The sequence below is a fragment of the Lepidochelys kempii genome, chromosome 2 (assembly GCF_965140285.1).
Source record: "Lepidochelys kempii isolate rLepKem1 chromosome 2, rLepKem1.hap1, whole genome shotgun sequence".
NCBI lineage: Eukaryota > Metazoa > Chordata > Testudines > Cheloniidae > Lepidochelys > Lepidochelys kempii.
Genome location: NC_136381.1, coordinates 144,683,865 through 144,702,763, shown reverse-complemented (window position 1 = coordinate 144,702,763; position 18,899 = coordinate 144,683,865). Strand labels below are relative to the sequence as shown.

At 39.2% G+C, this 18,899-nt stretch overlaps 1 protein-coding gene across 7 annotated transcripts in view; it reads left to right on the top strand.

The window, feature by feature from the left end:
- The window catches only part of ADCY2 (adenylate cyclase 2), a 431,011-nt gene that overhangs the window by 406,196 nt on the left and 5,916 nt on the right, over positions 1–18,899 (top strand). For all 7 annotated transcript variants that reach the window (XR_012157385.2, XM_073332378.2, XM_073332377.2 and 4 more), the window contains 3 exons: positions 5,934–6,092; positions 14,114–14,260; positions 16,236–16,343. Coding sequence is in view for 6 of the 7 variants with exons in the window: in XM_073332378.2 (XP_073188479.1) it covers positions 5,934–6,092; positions 14,114–14,260; positions 16,236–16,343 (414 nt within the window). In the remaining variant the exon portion in view is untranslated. The remainder of the gene's footprint in view (positions 1–5,933; positions 6,093–14,113; positions 14,261–16,235; positions 16,344–18,899) is intronic.

The window sequence follows — 18,899 nt, the reverse complement described above, 5'->3', positions numbered from 1 at the left end:
GAAGAAAACCTTGATAACTGATATAATAGACTCATATCATATCCTCAAGACCATATTGCCTTACATACAAATTACCTTACATACACTTTATTTAGTTAAACCAACTGTAAAATTGAGCTAATCATGCTTACCCAAATTTGTAAAGTGCTTTGCTTTTATATATAATATAGCAAGGAAAAACACTAGGAAAGCACAAAGGCTTATTAGCTGAACTAAGGCACAGAAAAATCCAATGCCTTTACTGAGATGCACTGTGGCATAGTGGTCTAGGCGTAAACTGTAGATTCTAATCTTGGGTCAGTCTCTTACCAGTAATTCTCTACATCAACCCTTATTATGTTGAGTGAGCTCCCTCTGTAGAGCTGTGTTCTTTACAAATAAAGGCAGCACTTTCTCTCCTCACCCTTTCTGTTGTACACAATCTCAAGAGTCACAGCCAAGAAAGTAGCTGATCCCTGAACCAGAAAAGCTGGGTCTCTTTGGTATTCAGAGGATACTGTACCTGCAGGGACCCCTCTTGTGAGGTTTGCAAGACATTCACAAATCCCTGTGTGGGTACGTTCAGGAGATACCTCTAACTAATAGGTGAAAGTAGGAATCTTAGTTTTTACATTGTTTATAAAAATAAAAAGATTTAATAGGATTTTTACTTTGTTATATATAACACTAGTTATACTGTGGAAATGCTAATAAAAATGAACATTAAAAACAAGTCGATACAAATAAAACATCTGAGAGTAGCTGGTCCTTTGTTTCTAAAATTGACTAACAAATCTAAATACATAGGGAAAGAGGGCTAGATTCACAAATGGGACATAGGCATTGCAACATCTAGCCCCTAGGCAGCCAGCCACCCAGTGAAGTTCACAGCCCTAGCATGCTCAGGCTCCCCTGCATTATCCTGGGAGAATTATCTGACTGATTAACAAAGGGATGCTCAGAAGCCAGCAAGCTGAGTGGGGAGCCACCTAAGCTAGCTGGGAATGAAATGCTGAGGAGAGGAGTGGGGCTTCACAAAGGTTCTTCAGCACTTCACTCTCATTGATCTGGGCCTGAGGCACCTGACTGACAGATCAGAGAGAGGCAGTTGGGGATCTAGTCTTCTAAACCCGGTCAGCCCTTTTTCACAATAAAATGAGAGAGACCCATCCTATTATAGCCAATAATGTGGTTACGTTATTTGCCTAGTTTGTGGGAGAATCAAGTCCCTGCTCCAATAAATATTTAATTACAGTATTTATACAAAGTAGAATAGCTTCAACAAGAGAGACTGAGCCAATAGCCTGGCAGCTAGGGCACTCACCTGGGAGTTGGAAAACCTGGGTTCAAGTCCCTGCTCCAAATCAGGCTGAATAGGGATTCAAAAGTGGATCTCCCATGTTTCAGATGAGTGCCCTGGTCACTGGGTGGACGCGTTCGCTCCCTCCTGACCTTCCAGCTGTCTTTTGTGTGAGTTGGGTACGCTCTGAGTACAGCTACCAGATTGGGTCCCACACATGAGATAGGTGCGAGAATGTCAGGTTTGAGAATCCTATGGGGGCTAAGGCATGAGCGCGAGCTCTGAACAGCTAGTTAGCTGTGGGGCATCATCAGGCTTTGTTGGCTTTACGCGTGTCTACCAGTGGAAACATGGCCACCTACGGTGTTAGGCAGAAGCTGAGTGGTGCCTTTGTGAGTGTCGCTGCTGCCTAAATGTTGGATTTAGGCACCTAATTGCATCTTTAGGTATCCTTCATGAATCTAGTCCAGAGAGAATGCATTTTTTAGTGTACAGTACTTTAGCAGTATTTTTTAACACTTCTTGTTTAATTCACAGCTAATTTTGATGGTGTATCTTTGTTCATAATATCAATGTTCTCTTCACAATATTACTGTGGCATCTTAGATTTAAAGAGATAAGTAATAAAGCAGTAAATAAATTATTTATTTAATACAAACCTTAAACACACTAGAAGACTTTTTGAAGACTATAGTGCACATAGCACCTAGTTTTACCCAGTCTTTTCAACACAGATGTTTGATATCATATGAAAATTGTAACTTGATAGAGTATTTAGAATTCATGACTTCAAAATTCTGTTTCAGCTTTCCAGTTTACTTTTAACTAGCTTATGGCAATCACTGTGGCATTTCAGTTTTTTAATAGACTTATTCTGCAATTATTATATTTGGTGGCCTTTTCCTTTGTCATCCTTATTAGGAACCACCTGGGTAGGAAAGCTTGTTTGTTTTTCACTGTAAATTGACACTTCCTTAATATGATTGCAACAAGGAGTTGAAAGAATACTTCTCTTAATTGAACAGTAAAATAGGTATTCTAGAAAAGTGACTGATGCCTTTTGCATAATGAGGTCAATTTTGAAACAAGATTGTTCATGAACTGATTCTTTGTAATAAGGAATTGTCATTTGGTGGTAAGGATGACTGCAGAATGTCAACAATAGAATCCTAGAAAAGGTGATTTGTATACAGGTTCTCTGTTCCTTTAAATCTGCCTCTGTACACACTTAACTATTCCCACTCTGATTTCCTTTTTTTACCACTTGAAAACATTTGATAGCAATATGAATAGCTCCTTCAGAAGCTGCAGATTCTTTGCTTGTTCTGCTTCACTATCCTGCTAGTTCCAGCTTTAGCTTGGACAGTATGCTCCTGCTGAAATGCTAAGACCCATTTTACTTTCATGAATAAAGCTGTTCTCCTTTTGGTTGCAGAGACATTATACTTCTAGTATCCAGTTTAATTTAAACCTACATTCTTTTTCCCACAGTAGATAGATCAAAGTAGATAAGTTAATTCATCTTACAGTTTCTCTTTTTGTTTTGTAACTAAAATATGTGCATAGTACTCGGGCCTCACCATCCAGCTTGTCATTAGTATCTAAAGCCAGCTTCAGTCCATTGATCAATACGTGTTAAACAGAGGCATGATTTTCTTCTACTATTTCCTTTTAAAGTTTGTGTTCACAGATACCCTTTTCACTCCACTGTCATTTATCTGCATTTCCTTTGAAGCCACATACAGTCATTGGAATAATATTTGGGTGCCTCATTCTACTGTTTTAACATCTTAGACTGTAGCCTCAACAAGACAACTATGCATCAGTTCATACTGTGACAGCACTCTTTTATCCAGAAGAACTGTATGTATTTTTGTGTGAAGGCTTACTAAGATTACTAAGTAGTAGTTGAAGAAGGCATCAAATTATTTGCATAATCTTGTTCTTTAGTGCAATGTCTGGGGGTCTTTTTCAGACCTCCCAACAGTTTTACTCTGGTAGAACTCCACTGACTAAATGGAAATTGCTGTTGATTTACACCAGTCTAAATTAGATCATAATCAGGCCCATATAGTCTTTAAATGTAATATAGAAATAATACCTTGGATTTATCCCAAAATATGTTAATCTAATGGAAAAGCTGTGCAAGCACCTCCAGAATGGATAACAGTGAAATTTTCAAAATCTGTACAGTAAAGTTACTATGATGAAATTGCCAAATTTGCAAAATACCACAATAACCCCAACACAACAATCTTAATTCCCTGGTATTGTGAATTGTCTAGATTTAGGAATTTATAGGGTCCATGTCTATCAAGGTAGATCCAAGTATGCAGGGCGTATAGGTATAACAGAAAAAGTTCCTTGTCATGGGATGACATTGTGCAAGAGTCAGAAAGCCATGAAATAAAATGAATTTTTTTCAGCTACATACATGATCATTGCAGAGTAACAAGAAATTGGAAAGTAGTGAAGAGACTTAGGACGGCATGGGAAATGAGAATGGAGATGCTATGGTTGAAAAGGAAAAAATATATACTATATACTGTAATCTACTCTTATGGTGGGATTTAATACATATAACAAATTCCTCCTCTACCTTGGTGGGTCTTGCGCTTATTGGTGGATTTGCTCGCCTCAGAGATTCACGGCAGCCCTCAGTTTGGCTGTTTTCGTGAACCCCCAGTCCAGGTCAACTCCTCCTGTGTCTGACCAGGAGTTGGAAGGTTTGGGAGGAACCCTCTACTCCTTCCAGCCCAGGGCTCTGTGGAATGCAGCTGTCTAGAGTGCCTCCTGGAACAGCTGTGCGACAGCTACAACTCCCTGGGCTACTTCCCCATGGCCTCCTCCCAACACCTTCTTTATCCTCACCATAGGACCTTCTTCCTGGTGTCTGATAATGCTTGTACTCCTCAGTCCTCCAACAGTCCGCGTTCTCACTCTCAGCTCCTAGTGCCTCTTGCTCCCAGCTCCTCACATGCACACCACAAACTGAAGTGAGCTCCTTTTTAAACCCAGGTGCCCTGATTAGCCTGCCTTAATTTATTCTAGCCACTTCTCGATTGGCTGCAGTTGTTCTAATCAGCCTGTCTGTCTTAATTGTTTCCAGAAAGTTCGTAATTGTTCTGGAACCTTCCCTGTTACCGTACCCAGGGAAAAGGGACCTACTTAACCTGGGGCTAATATATCTGCCTTCTATCACTGTCTTGTAGCCATTTGGCCCAACCCTGTCACAGACAAGACAGCATCACAAAAATAAACCTCCCAAAAGCAAACCTGTCAAAGATCTACTGCCACTTCTGCTACTAAAAATAAATGGTATTTGAGAAGAATCTGCTCTACTGCTTATATCCCTAGGTTAGTATGCAAACAAATTTGTTTGTAGTATAGGCCTCATCATTTCAGTATTGTTCTTGGGGCTGCCCAAGAATCTTTATAAACACTGTAGGAGAGAAGAAAAACTCTGATATGCATATTTTAAAAATGATTTTAAAATAAAAAATGTTAGGGTATACAATTTTATGTGTAGTTTAATTAAAACTATTTAAAAATAGCTAATTTAAAAAATCCAGGTTGACTGTATCCTTTTAATATTTTCAGTTTTTTTACTCTTTTGCTTTATGAAACTTTGTCCAAACTCAGAACAAAGATTAATATTATGTTACATTGCTAGTCTCTGTGTACTGATCAACTGTCTGCTTTTTGCTGTAGTACACCCTCTTTATCAGGCTGATTGCATGAACCAAGGAAGATGAATATTAGTGTAGTGTGTACAGACAGTTCTTCTTAACTGTCTCATGTTACAAAGTGCAGTTGTAGCCATGGTGAGCCAAGGATATTAGAGAGACTAGATGGGTGAGGTAATATCTTGTATTGGATCAACTTCTGTTGGTGAGAGAGACATTGTACCAATGAAGTGAGCTGTAGCTCACGAAAGCTTATGCTCAAATAAATTGGTTAGTCTCTAAGGTGCCACAAGTACTCCTTTTCTTTTTACTGTACCTTGAATGGTCCCTGAGAATATATGCTACCTAGTTATGTATGCTAAATAGTCTGTTCCACCTTGTATTTAACTATGATGCTCGGAGTATATTTCCCAGACCTGAAGAAGAGCTCTGTGTGGCTCGAAAGCTTGTCTCTCTAACTAACAGAAGTTGGTCCAATAGAAGATATTACCTCACCCATCTTATCTTCCATGTTACAAAAGAAATCGGTGTTTTAGACCCCAGTTTGCCTCTATCCCAAACAAGGTAGAAGTTACCTTATTTAGTAATTCTAAATTCTTTCTCTCATAAATTTTGAATTGTGAATCGAAAGGCACAGAAAGCATAGTTGGATTAAAAAAAAGTAAATTCCCTATCATTTAAGGCATTCTGCCCTGTGGAGTTTTTTCCCGCATTTTAGGTCAGTTTTCCACAGTGTCCCAGATTTTGGCCTTACTAAGTTGAGAGAAAAAACATATGTCAAAATGGGCACTTGGGAATAACTTCAGTGGAGTATGGGGCTACCATAAAGTGGCCACATATACAAGAGAATCTTGATAACAGGGAGCCTCTTAAGGAGGGTGTACCGTGCTTATTTTGTCTCTTAAAACCTGTACTCGAGCAGGACAAGATGCCTATTGTTTCTTTACTTCTGTGTCCTCTTGTAACAGAATGAATATTACTGTAGGTTAGACTTCCTGTGGAAGAACAAGTTCAAAAAAGAGCGTGAGGAGATTGAGACCATGGAGAACCTGAATCGGGTGCTGCTGGAGAACGTGCTTCCTGCACATGTGGCTGAACACTTCTTGGCCAGGAACCTGAAGAACGAGGTCAGCCACTACTAACTATCAGCTACTCTGTGATGAACACACAGAGACTGGACATATCATTCAAAACAATCATTTAAGCAATAGGTCCTTATTGATAGGATTGTAAATTTACTAATTATTTTCTTTTCTTTATGATAATTTAAAGGTCTGTTTTACAACAGAGACTGTGGCATGGTAGCTTGCAATAGAAAGTGGGAAATTGTCTAAATGACAAAGTACTTTGTCATCCAAGAAGCAAGATACAGACATGGAAGGAGGAAAAGGGAGAGGGAGGGAGAAAGGAGACGATTGACTGGACCTGAATTTACAGTGAAATTAATTGTTTTCCTCTAGTGGCAATATGGAGCTGTATTTGAGTGCTCCATTTGCTGCTGATGTCAGGAGAGCCTAGCTATCAAAGGAAAAGTTAAAAAAAAAATAAGACAGAGGGAACACATTCATTCAGAAAAGAATCTTTAAATGCCTCAGTATCCATTTCTTCTCTGCTTAAGGACTTGATGAAAAGTCCATGGAAGTCAATAGAAAGACTCCCATTGACTTCAGTGGGCTGTAGACCAGCGCCTAAATGTTCCTAAAGGTGTAGTAATGAAGAATGAAAGAAAGTGCTTATAAAGTAGAGAGTAAAATTCTTCACAGATCTGAACTATGCAAAAATAACTGTATTTAGCAGAGTAATGATTTCACAATAAATCAAAATAGATACTTAGCAGTGGTGTTTAATCTTTGATGAGTTAGGTCAGAAAGAGCAACGTTTCTTCCCTCATTTCAGCATGCAGTAAGACCTAATAGTAAAGTACTGCACATAAAAACTTTTCTGCTTTTCACTACCCATGAGCTGGTATCCACTCTGAAAAAAAGTTGGCAGAAGATACCGGTGAACCACAGAAGTTTTTGGCTTTGTGCCAGGTTGGCACAGATCCAGTTCTCAGCTCAGGCGTTAAAGACAGCAAGCCATCAGGAGCCTACTTTCTCATATATGCTATTGCAAAGCTGCCCAACAGAGTAGCACCATCTGGTCACCTAACTATAGGCAACCAGATTTATATTCTCACCCTCAAGCATATTGTGATTGAAATTAGCTTTAGATAAATTTGCTGATGATCAGCAACTGTGATGTGCTGAGCCCTCCGAGCTGTCATGTCAAGCAAAGGAAAAATTGGTTTGGCATGCTTTAATGGTCCTCCCTTTAAAAAAAGATTAGAGTAATACTTCTGTTAGTTATTTTTCTCTTCAACTAGTTTCAAAGCCATTTCTCAAATGGACGAGATCCAGCTACTAGATTAATCTTTGGAAACACTTAGGAATATTAGCATACTGTTGCTTTATGTGTGCTGTGTTTTAAACATCAACTGTTTACTCAGATTTGTTTTAATTAATGACACTAAGGGTATGGAAAACCATTTAAAACTTTCTGATTTGTTGCATCTATGCGTACTACAAGCTTTCCTTTTAATATTGGGGAAGGGCCTTGTAGTTGGGAATGATGATAAAATATATAAAGAAAGTCAGAATAGCGTGAAAATGAATCATTTTGAGATGGCCTCATTTCAGTGGTGGGGGTCAGAAGGATGGGGGGGAGTGTGTGCACACATAAGTGTATGTAAGAGTTGGATAAATAAAGGAGAATTTTTAAAAGACATTTTAAATGTCAGACAATTTAAATTTGTTGTGTTCATAACCCATTGCATTTGCTTGTTCCAAACATTTGTGCAAACACAATTTCATTTAAGACTATGTTTGCGGAAAACAGTTTGACCCTGTTTCTAAAATTCATTTAATGATTAAACAAAATTTGTTTCAAAAGTAGTAATGTAGGATCTATTCCAGAATTTAATTTGTGAGATTTATGTGAAAGAGAAACAAGACAAGTATGGTAGGGAAGAAGAAACTATTGGGAAGAGAATGAAGGAGGAAAAAAGGAGGTAGATGGAGAATGAGTGGGATCGGATAGTGGGAATCTGTCTTTAAGAGACCCACTAGTGGTCCACACCAGGAAGTGCAAATGGCTAATGCAGTGGTCTCAGAGTGAACTGTAATAAATATCTATTTGTTGGAACCTCCTGGATTCTGTGTCTGTATCAGATACCAAACTGGGAACATTATCATCAGGAGAGTTAAGGAAGGTAACAAAGGATGAATGGGAAGGATAGGAGACAGGGCTGGGATTTGAAAGATCCACTCTTCACTAGTGTTTACCCACTTAACATATGGTGTAGGCTCAAGATCTCTGTCACCCTCAATTTCTTTGAGAGGCAAAGCACTCATGTAATGTGGGCACTTTACTACTGTGAGCTCACCTGCAAGCCCACTACAGAGTCCACTAATTGCAGCCGCCGCCAGTACAGTGGTTAGACCAGCACTGCAGTCTGCCCCATTAGGAGGGATGGAAAGAAAGCAAGCAAGTGTCAGGCCCCTACCACAGATAGTGCAAAGCAGGACCTGATTGTTCCTCCATCCTTCACAAGATCTCTGGGACCAATCAAGTCAGCAGCTGGGCTGTGGAGGGGGGAAGGGCAGGAGGGCCTGGCAGAAGAGATTGAGATTCAATAGGAGGGGGAAGGGAACTTGCCGCAAGGAGCATAACATTTAATTTTGGTGGGAGATGGAAGCCATTCATTCCCAGACTGTTTCCTTTCCCTTCTTCCATCAATACCTCTTTGCCCTCTGGAAGATGCTGCCTTCCAAGTCCTGGGAACTTCCTTCTTTCAGAGGTGATCTCATTCATAGAATATTAGGGTTGGAAAAGACCTCAGGAGGTCATCTAATCCAATCCCCTGCTCAAAGCAGGACCTTAAAAACCTCTAAGGATGGAGATTCCACCACCTCCCTAGGTAACCCATTCCAGTGCTTCACCACCTTCCTAGTGAAATAGTGTTTCCTAATATCCAACCGAGACCTACCCCACTGCAATTTGAGACCATTGCATTCTCCTTGTCCCTTGCAGATGTTGGCAACTGGGCAAGATCCTTCTCCAGGACTTTCTCCTCAGAATCGGAAGTGCAAGCTTGTTTCACTGTTTTTATTTTAAATTCAAAAATATATATTCTTTAAGTCATGATTTATTTGAATATTTGTTAATATTACATGGAAATAAAACTACCCTTTCCTTCAGTTAGTTACAGCTATTCAGGATGTCTGAGTGACAGACAGGGAAAGCATTGATGGCTGTTGCATTAGATTTTCAAGTATACAGAATCTTAGGCTTAATGTTTTGGAGAGTTCTGCTTTTCAGATAAATGCTTTTCCCAAGTTAAGGAAGCCCTTATTATATCAACAAGCCAAATAACTTCATTAGATTGGAGTTCCTGTTTGAAATCCTCTCATCACCTGTGTGAGGGCCATGCTGACGCTTGGCTTTGTGTAAACCTGACTCACTGGTGTCTTAGCCCTGATCTACACTACAAACTTATGTTGGTATAACGACGTCATTCGAGGGCATGCAAAATCCATACCCCCTGTGTAATGCAGATATAGTGACCCAACTGCCAGTGTACACAGCACTATGTCGATGGGCAGGCTTCTCCCCTCAATGCACCTACGGCCTCTCGGGAAGGCAGATTGACTACACCAAGGGGAGAAGCCCTTCCATCAGCACAGGCAGCATCTTTACTAAGCACTACAGCTGTACCGACAGCAGCGCTGCTGCAGTGCTGTAAATGTACAGAAGCCATTAGACATTAACACCAGGATCTACAGCATTAGCCTGTGTCAGAGACGTGCACAGATTAGCTGAGCTCCACCTCCCCTTTCAACATATGCCATGCAGTGAGTTTGTCATCTCCAGTTTGTCTGTCTGTTTTTCAGCGCGGGGAGAGAGGAAGGGAGGGGTAACCCTGTTTTGCAACTGGCAAGGTTATATTTCTATCTACACGTGGTACAGTCCCACTTGTAACCCTTTCTCTTCTGTTATTTGTCCTCGTCTTGGTGTACAACCAACAGTACTGGGGTGTAATGCACACTGATGCTTTCTGAGTCTCAGCAGCACATCTGTACCCCCACTATGCACATTCTCACAACAGTGCCTTACTCTCTCCCTTATCATTGTGCATTGCACAATTACCACTACTGCTTCTGGGCAATGAACCTATTCCACAGGGAAGACCACAAACACTCCTTCATAACAGCAAGGGTCTTGTGGCTTCTGTGGGTGATGTCTATATGGCAGATAACCCTGGGGTCCATAAGTGGACCAATATTCCATCTCGTTCAGTATCCTGTCTGTGACAATGGTCAGAACCAGATGCTTCAAAGGGAGATGCAGGAAACACTGCAGTGGGCAGTTAGAGAATAATTTGTTCTTAGGGAAAGTCTCTTCCTAACCCCTATCAGTTATTGGTTGGGTCTTGCCCTTAAGCATGAGGTTTCATTTCCCTTCTAAAATATTTTTATCCTACCTAATATAACTATGGATGTTGTTATCCTAATAACTTTAACAAAAGGCTAATCCTTTTTTGAATCCTGCTAAGGACTTGGCTTTAACATTGTCTTATGGCAGCAAGCTCTTCACATTTATTATTCCTTGGGTAACAAAGTATTCCATTTAATCAGCTGCAGTTTAAAATTTGTTGCATTTCAGTTTCATTGGCTGTCCCCTTGTTCCCACATTATGAGAGGATAGATGCACCTGGTTTATCTTTTCTATATCATTATCTCTCTCTGTGACATATTTTCAGCACTGTACACCCAATATCCTGTTCCTGATCAAAGTCCAACAGCGTGTAACCTTACTAATATATCCGTATTCTTGTTACTCTAATCTCATTTATATTCTTGTAGATTTTGCTGTGTAGTTCCCACCATTCAGCACTTTTCTTCCATTAGATTTCATGTAATCTCTTAGATGCGGTGTTGCACGTCCTCCACCACTCCTCTCTGATCTAGTCTGTCCTCCCTCAATAGTTTATAGCCAGGTACTACATTATCCTGTTGATTTTTGCCGATCCACCATGTTTCACACACCCAGAATGCAAGATCAACTGAGTTAAGACCCATTTAATACTTACACTGTGTTATTTACTAAACTAGGCTTATCTAGTGACTTCAGTGTAATTTAAGGCACTGTAGAATTTAGCCCAGTATATTTATTGAATAAATGAGTTGTTTCAACTTAAAACAGTATATAGAATCTAGTACAATAGAACTTTGCTAATTAACACCAATTAATGACCAGGAGGACCTTTGTGAATTACTAAATTTTAAAAATTATCAAGTAGGTGAGCAAACACCAATTTTTAAGATGGATAAATGATCACCGAATGTAGTTTGTTTATTTTGACATGCGTCGTTTATGCTAATATTTATAATATTAGATAATAGTAGTACATTTTATTTTTAAGAAGAAGCTTCAGTAATTAAAACCAACTATAGAAGTTTGCTGAGTGAAGAAAAGGAGCTCTTTTGTGTGCATTAGCTAGAGTCTGCTATAAATACTTTCCCTACTCTTTTTATAAAGATTATTGAATGGTTTCTCTACCATCTGCTCCCACTGAACACAGTTTGAGCAGCCTTTCACTCCTTTGAAATCCCAGCACTGTTTGGGTGGCTCAGACTATTTCACTTACAAAAACAAAATTCAGTGAGGATGAAAATGATTTGAGAAAGTAAAATGAAAACTGAGTTTACCACAGAAATATGTGCTGTCTGACCCCACTAAGCCATGGGGTGCAATCAGCACATAAAGAAGTCTAAACCAGGGGTTCTCAAACTTCATTGCACTGCGACCCCCTTCTGACAATAAAAATGACTTCATGACTGCAGGAGGGGGAACTGAAGCCTGAGCTCACCCAAGTCCCACTGATCCGGGCAAGAGGGCCAAAGCTGAAGCTCAAGGACTTCAGCCCCAGGCAGGGGGCCTGTAACCTGAGTCCTGTCACCCAGGACTGAAGCCCTCGGGCTTTGGCTTTGGCCCTGGGCAGTGGGGTTTGGGGTTCAGCCCCTGGCCCCAGCAAGTCTACACCAGCCCTTGGTGACTCCATTCAAAAGGTTTTGGGACCCCAAAGTTTGAGAACCACTGGTCTAAACTAAGCTTTGGCTAAAATCCTCTTTAAGTCTTCTAGGTACATGCTGGGATATTCACTACATATTTTGGGGATATTAATGACATTAGACTTGGCTTTAATACTGAGCCAACCCATACAGGCCAAGAGAAGTCACTTTGGGTCCAATCTGAGAAAGTCCTTAGGGCCCTCAAATCCTGTTGACTTCAGAGGGAGAGTTAGGTTGGTCAGCACCTTGAAGAATCAGGCCCTTTTCCCCACTTTTCCTGCGGTGTTTTAGATTTGTAATTTTGAAAGCTAAACTTGAAAAATATACCTAAGCTGAAACAATGTGATGTAAAGGTGTCTGTGGGATGTCTCCTTGTAACAGATGAGCCTGCCAGCATGTCTGATATCCCAGAAAAATACATTTGTTATCTATATTGAGAAAGATACTGGTCATAGGACTTTGTAGGACTTGATAAATTTCTATAAAGGTTGCTTGAGACCTACCTGTACAGTGCCTGTTCCCCACAGACTGTTTTGTGGCAGACTTAGCACACATTTTCTTGACTAATTTTTCATTTTACCTTGTCAAGTCACTGTTAAATTATACTAGTTATGCATAAAACTTCAGACATAGTCAGGCAGTATTGATGGTCCTAGCTACAGGGACACATCAAAGAAAAATGAATTACTGAACACCATTTCCAACCTTACCACCTTGCACAGCAGTACTTCACATGTGGGCCATTAATATACTTAAGTTTTTATCTTCAAAGCTAACAGGGAAGCATATTAAGCTTCTGATACAGCTCCCTGAATGCTGTAGTAATTTAACTCTTAGAACATGGATAGAAAATGCAGAAATATTCAGAGCCATCTAACTCCCTCAGACTGGAGACATGCAATCTTCCCTGCTGTCATTTTCTTGCCCCCCAGAAAATGGGACACACCTATATTGAAATGGAAATGAAATCAGTGGGAGTACTCATGTAAATAAGATGAACAGGATTTGGCCTTATAACACTATTATAATCTTCCTTAAGACACATATACTGCACAGTCTCTTCTTAGTAGTTGATTTTGGCACATCTTAAAGTTTTGTGTTGGCCTCCATGAGTATGAAGTTGCTAGCATCAGAAGTATTTTTTTTGTTTCCTATAAGTGACTTAAATTTATCCTCCAGGTGAAGGGATGAACTTATGGCTAAGGCAGTGAATGGGGACTGAGGAGATCTGGGTTCAATTCTTGGCTGTGCCACAGACTTCCTCTGTGACCTTGGGCAAGTCACTTCAGCTCTGATCCACAGCCCATTAGTGAATGGAACTGAAACTGACTGAGGTCAATGGAAGTCTTTCCGTTGACCTCAATCAGTTTCAGATCCATTCTCTAATCTCTTTGTCTCAGTTCCTTCTCTGTAAAAAGGGGATAATGCTTACTTTCTGTCATCCTTTCTCTTGTCTATTTAGATTGTAAACTATTTGGGGCATAGACTATGTCTTTTGCTATACATTGGTACACTGGCTAGAACAATGGAGGCATGATCTTGACTGTGTCCTCCAGGAACTACTACAATACATATAGTTAATAGTAGAATAGAGATTGTTTTGTAAATTATAGGTCCAGCCCTGCAGTCAGTCCTGTTCAAGTCAAAGGCAGTTCTGTGCATCGAAGGCTTGCAGAAATAGACCCTATTTCATTAGCATTATAAGATAACTTATTTTCCAGGGTTTATATTAATGAAAAAAATCAAGTAACTTTAAAACACTTTGAATGTTTCCAATTTTGTACATTGAAGGTTTCTTTAACAAATATGTTTAATTTGTTTTTAATTACCTACTGTAGATTAAACAAACTCTAGCTAATAAGAATAAGAAACATCAGATTGTAAGAAGTTAGTTCCATGTACCAGAACGTGGGAATCTTGGGAGGACATCTACTCCCACTAACAGTCCTCTCCATCATGTCTCTTTCTTCCACACTATACCTTTTATGGTTGATGAATCTTTTGTATTTAGAGCTTTGTTCTTTTCTTTTGGGCAGGATCTATATCACCAGTCATATGACTGTGTCTGTGTCATGTTTGCCTCTATTCCGGATTTCAAAGAATTTTACACAGAATCTGATGTAAATAAAGAAGGCTTGGAATGTCTCAGACTGCTAAATGAGATCATTGCTGACTTTGATGATGTAAGTACTAGTAACAACAACTATTATACAAATTAAACCTTGAGACCAATTTGTAAAATAGTGAATGAGAATGTTTGAGAGAGCAATTGAGAGGACGGTTTGGCAGGACATTAAGTGTCCATTTCATATGGATATTTTGATAGAGATTTGGGTCTAAGAAAAGATTTGTATATGTCATGGAGCAGATCATATTTTGGCTTATGTATCCTACTGCCATTGATCCACTTCAGGGAGAGCCTTGCACATGTGTCTGAGGGAGAAGTTTGGCCCTTTATTTATTCAACACAACACCCTCATATCAGAAACTTACCACAGTTTTCGAACTGCAGTGCCTAAAACTTGGTACCTAAATTTGTTTCCCTTGAAATTAATCATACTTCCTTACATCTGATCTGTATTAGTCTAAGTTTTTCTGGTTTTTGAGTGACTAATAAGAATGTGAAGGTTTTAAAACCCATCTTTCTCCTAAACTAAAGACAGATGCAGACTGGGGAACTGATGGCAGAATTTGAAGACAATTACAGCTATGCAACACACTGCAGACAGCATTTGACCTGCACACACTCAGAGGGAAATTGCAATACATGAGACAATAAACAGTCCCATATTTTTTTTTACAAAGTCACATACTCAAAATGCAGAAAAAGGCTTATCTGTTGGTTCATGTGACACAAGTAGGAACCTTTTTATGCCCGCAGATGCATGCAGATCCCATTGGCTTCAAGGAATGGTACACATGTAAAAGAGAAGAATTTGGCCCATACTTAACAGCAACTATTATATTCTAGATTACATACACTGAACAAAAAGAAAAGGAGTACTTGTGGCACCTTAGAGACTAACCAATTTATTTGAGCATAAGCTTTCGTGAGCTACAGCTCACTTCATCGGATGCATACTGTGGAAAGTGTAGAAGATCTTTTATACACACAAAGCATGAAAAAATACCTTCCCCCACCCCACTCTCCTGCTGGCAATAGCTTATCTAAAGTGACCACTCTCCTTACAATGTGTATGATAATCAAGTTGGGCCATTTCCAGCACAAATCCAGGGTTTAACAAGAACGTCTCGGGGGGGGGGGGGTTAGGAAAAAACAAGGGAAATAGGTTATCTTGCATAATGACTTAGCCACTCCCAGTCTCTATTCAAGCCTAAATTAATAGTATCCAATTTGCAAATGAATTCATATTCAACAGTTTCTCGCTGGAGTCTGGATTTGAAGTTTTTTGGTTGAAGAATTGCAACTTTCATGTCTGTAATCGCGTGACCAGAGAGATTGAAGTGTTCTCCGACTGGTTTATGAATGTTATAATTCTTGACATCTGATTTGTGTCCATTTATTCTTTTACGTAGAGACTGTTCAGTTTGACCAATGTACATGGCAGAGGGGCATTGCTGGCACATGATGGCATATATCACATTGGTGGATGTTCACCTGCACATCCACCAATGTGATATATGTCATCATGTGCCAGCAATGCCCCTCTGCCATGTACACTGGTCAAACTGGACAGCAGGAGAGTGGGGTGGAGGAAGGTATTTTTTCATGCTTTGTGTGTATAAAAGATCTTCTACACTTTCCACAGTATGCATCCGATGAAGTGAGCTGTAGCTCACGAAAGCTTATGCTCAAATAAATTGGTTAGTCTCTAAGGTGCCACAAGTACTCCTTTTCTTTTTGCGAATACAGACTAACACGGCTGTTACTCTGATACACTGAACACACTTTCTACTGATCATACAATACTGAAAAGATGTTCAGTGTAAGCGTAAAATGGACCATTGCACTTTAAGGTCATTCTAAATAAGAACAAAATTCCATGTGGAATTACATCCATCAAACTGTATTCAACTTATTTCTTCTAACAAGAGGTAGAAGACAGCATTGAGGATTAAGTATCAGAATACTGTTAAGGTGTGTAGCTACCAGACACTGAGAATCTGGGTAATTGAATAACTCTTATTTCTTCACAGTTGTTGTCTAAACCAAAATTTAGTGGAGTTGAAAAGATCAAGACCATTGGAAGCACTTACATGGCAGCTACAGGACTGAGTGCTACGCCCAGCCAAGAACACAGTCAGGTACAGCAAAGTCATAAACAGCTTGCTAGGTAAAAGTTGTGTTCACATGAAATTCAAAGTACATTCAGAGGGATTCAGTGTATTGCAGGACTAGCATGGATTTTATCATATTGGACAAGATTTTGTATATTTTTATTCACTAAATTCTTCAAGTTTCTGTGAACTATTACTCTTCAGACAGTGTAACATAAAAGGACCTCTTTGCAGTTTCTCAATCTAAATATGGCATTTTAGTTCCAAAACCACTATTCCCTATTATAGTGCAACAGTTCTCAGAAGCACTTCGCTAGAATAGATTTAGAGAGTTCTATGAAAGACTTCAAAAATTGGTGTTTCATTACATGTGTTCCAAGGAAAACAACAAACAAACAATCAGCTGTATACTTTGGGTTTGTCTACACGATCCTGCTGTTTGGACTAAAAGGGTGTAAACTGGAGCACACACCAGCATGCTGCATTGTAAATGTTCCTAGTAGACCCTGTGAGCATGAACTAAAAAGGTACCTAGGTTCACATTAAACTAGTTCTGTTAGTTATTGTAAAATAAGATATCTACACAAACTGCTAGACTTAATCCTGCATTGCAATGGGATGGACAAGATGAGCTTGACGGGTCTTTCCTAGTTCTAATTTCAGTGATTCCATGAACAGTCACACAGACCAGTCGAATTGTCTGGTCATATGGTGGTGACAATTTAAATTGGGATTAAAAGGCAGTGTGACAGAGTGTATCTCTATAGCCTGCCACATTCCCCCCCCTCTGCAGTTCAGGTCCTCTGAAGTGCTTTTGCTAAACCACCATTGATTTGGACATTTACGGGTTGAGAGAGGAACATCCTCGGTGGGAGGTACTTGGCTGTAGATTTTGCTTCCCCCTGGATCTGCAGCAGAGCAGCCTGTTGAACTCCAGTGCATGTTGTAAGAATAATTTTTGAGAAGGGGCTTGGTTTTGGAGTGGGGCAAGAGTCTTTTACTGTTCAGTAAGTCTTTACTCGCAGAGCCCAGAGATTGTGCAATGTGAGCACTTGTATAAAAAGAGAAAGAAAGAAATATATCATTACAACATCTATCAACACACAATTATGTAAGTTATTACTAGGATTCTAAGCTCCTTGAGGCAGGGTTCATCTCTGTTCTGTCTGTGCAGTGCTTAGCACAATGGGTCCCAGTCGGGTCCTTCAGCACCACCACAATACAAATACATTAGTAATAATATTTCTTTTTTTCCAGCATGTTGCCAAATGCAAAAGTGATTGAATTTGGGCTGCATTGTGAACATGGAGATGTTGCTACCAGAAATTTTAGAGCCTTTACAAATATGGCAGGTTAGGCATAGTGCTATTCACACACACATGCATGCACACACACAGTTATTTATTAAGAGTTTTAAATATCAAAATATTAAAAGTAAGGAATCTCCAAATTAAAAATTCTTCATTATCTAGCTTCTCCAAAATGATGCTCATGAATTGTAATCAGAGTGGGTATCATAGCAGCCACAGTAAAAGAAGAAAGATAATTTGTATGCATAAAATAATGTAAACTAGACATCAAACTTTCACCATGTTGTTTCAAGAATATATGGTCTGCCATTAGCTGTAAATCATCCAGCCACACAGAAATTCCAGCCAGTTTTAGCATAGATACTAATGCAATAAATTAATATTGAGATAGCCAAAGGAAAAGCCAGTCAAAATATACCTTTTTTCCTCCTTGCCTAGTTGTATTTTATTGTATCTAATACAATTTCGCTATACTAGGCTGCTGTCATCATCTTGACCAATTTTCAGTTCAGGTCACTGACCTAGCTTCCAGGGATAACAGGCACTTCATGATCCCTGCTTATTCAGTACTGGTCTCCTCCTGATCAGCACAAAGGGCTTGCTTCTCCTCTCACCTGCACTGCTGTAAATCAGGGTTAACTCCATTTAAATCAATGGAATAACAGCAGTGTAAGTGAGAGTAGAGTTGTGTCAAACAGTTAAGTCTTATTAGACTGCTTCTGAATGTTGTTTGTCACTGAACATTAAATTGAGACATCTGTGTTGAATTTAAAGCAATATCCTAGTCTTGAAGATGTTACTTTATCAATCAAGTCACCCAGCCTCCTAAAATACATTTACCATATTAATAAAATGTCATATTCCAGATCATTTGCTGTAGCATAGCAGGCATGAAGCATATTCAGTGGCTTCTATTTGAGTAAATTGATTTCTTTTTCTGTCACCCAATTAGAATCTTTCTGCTAAATATTGATGTATATTCTGCAAAATATTTACCTACATTTAAATTATTATTTCTTTAGCAGCTTGTGTTCCTCTTAAATTGCCTGTTAGCAAATAAGTGAATGTAATTTTTATGCTTTGAATACAACAGACTGCGCTGCAGTAATGGTTTTCCATTACAATTTGAAACTGTGTTTGACTTATATATATTTGATTTACTAAAACCAGTTGCACTCATAAAACTGAAAGTAGAAGAAAATTATAAGATCAAGCTCACTGTGTTTTTACACCTACCTTAATATTTGTGAAGTTGTTTATAAGTATCTAGAAA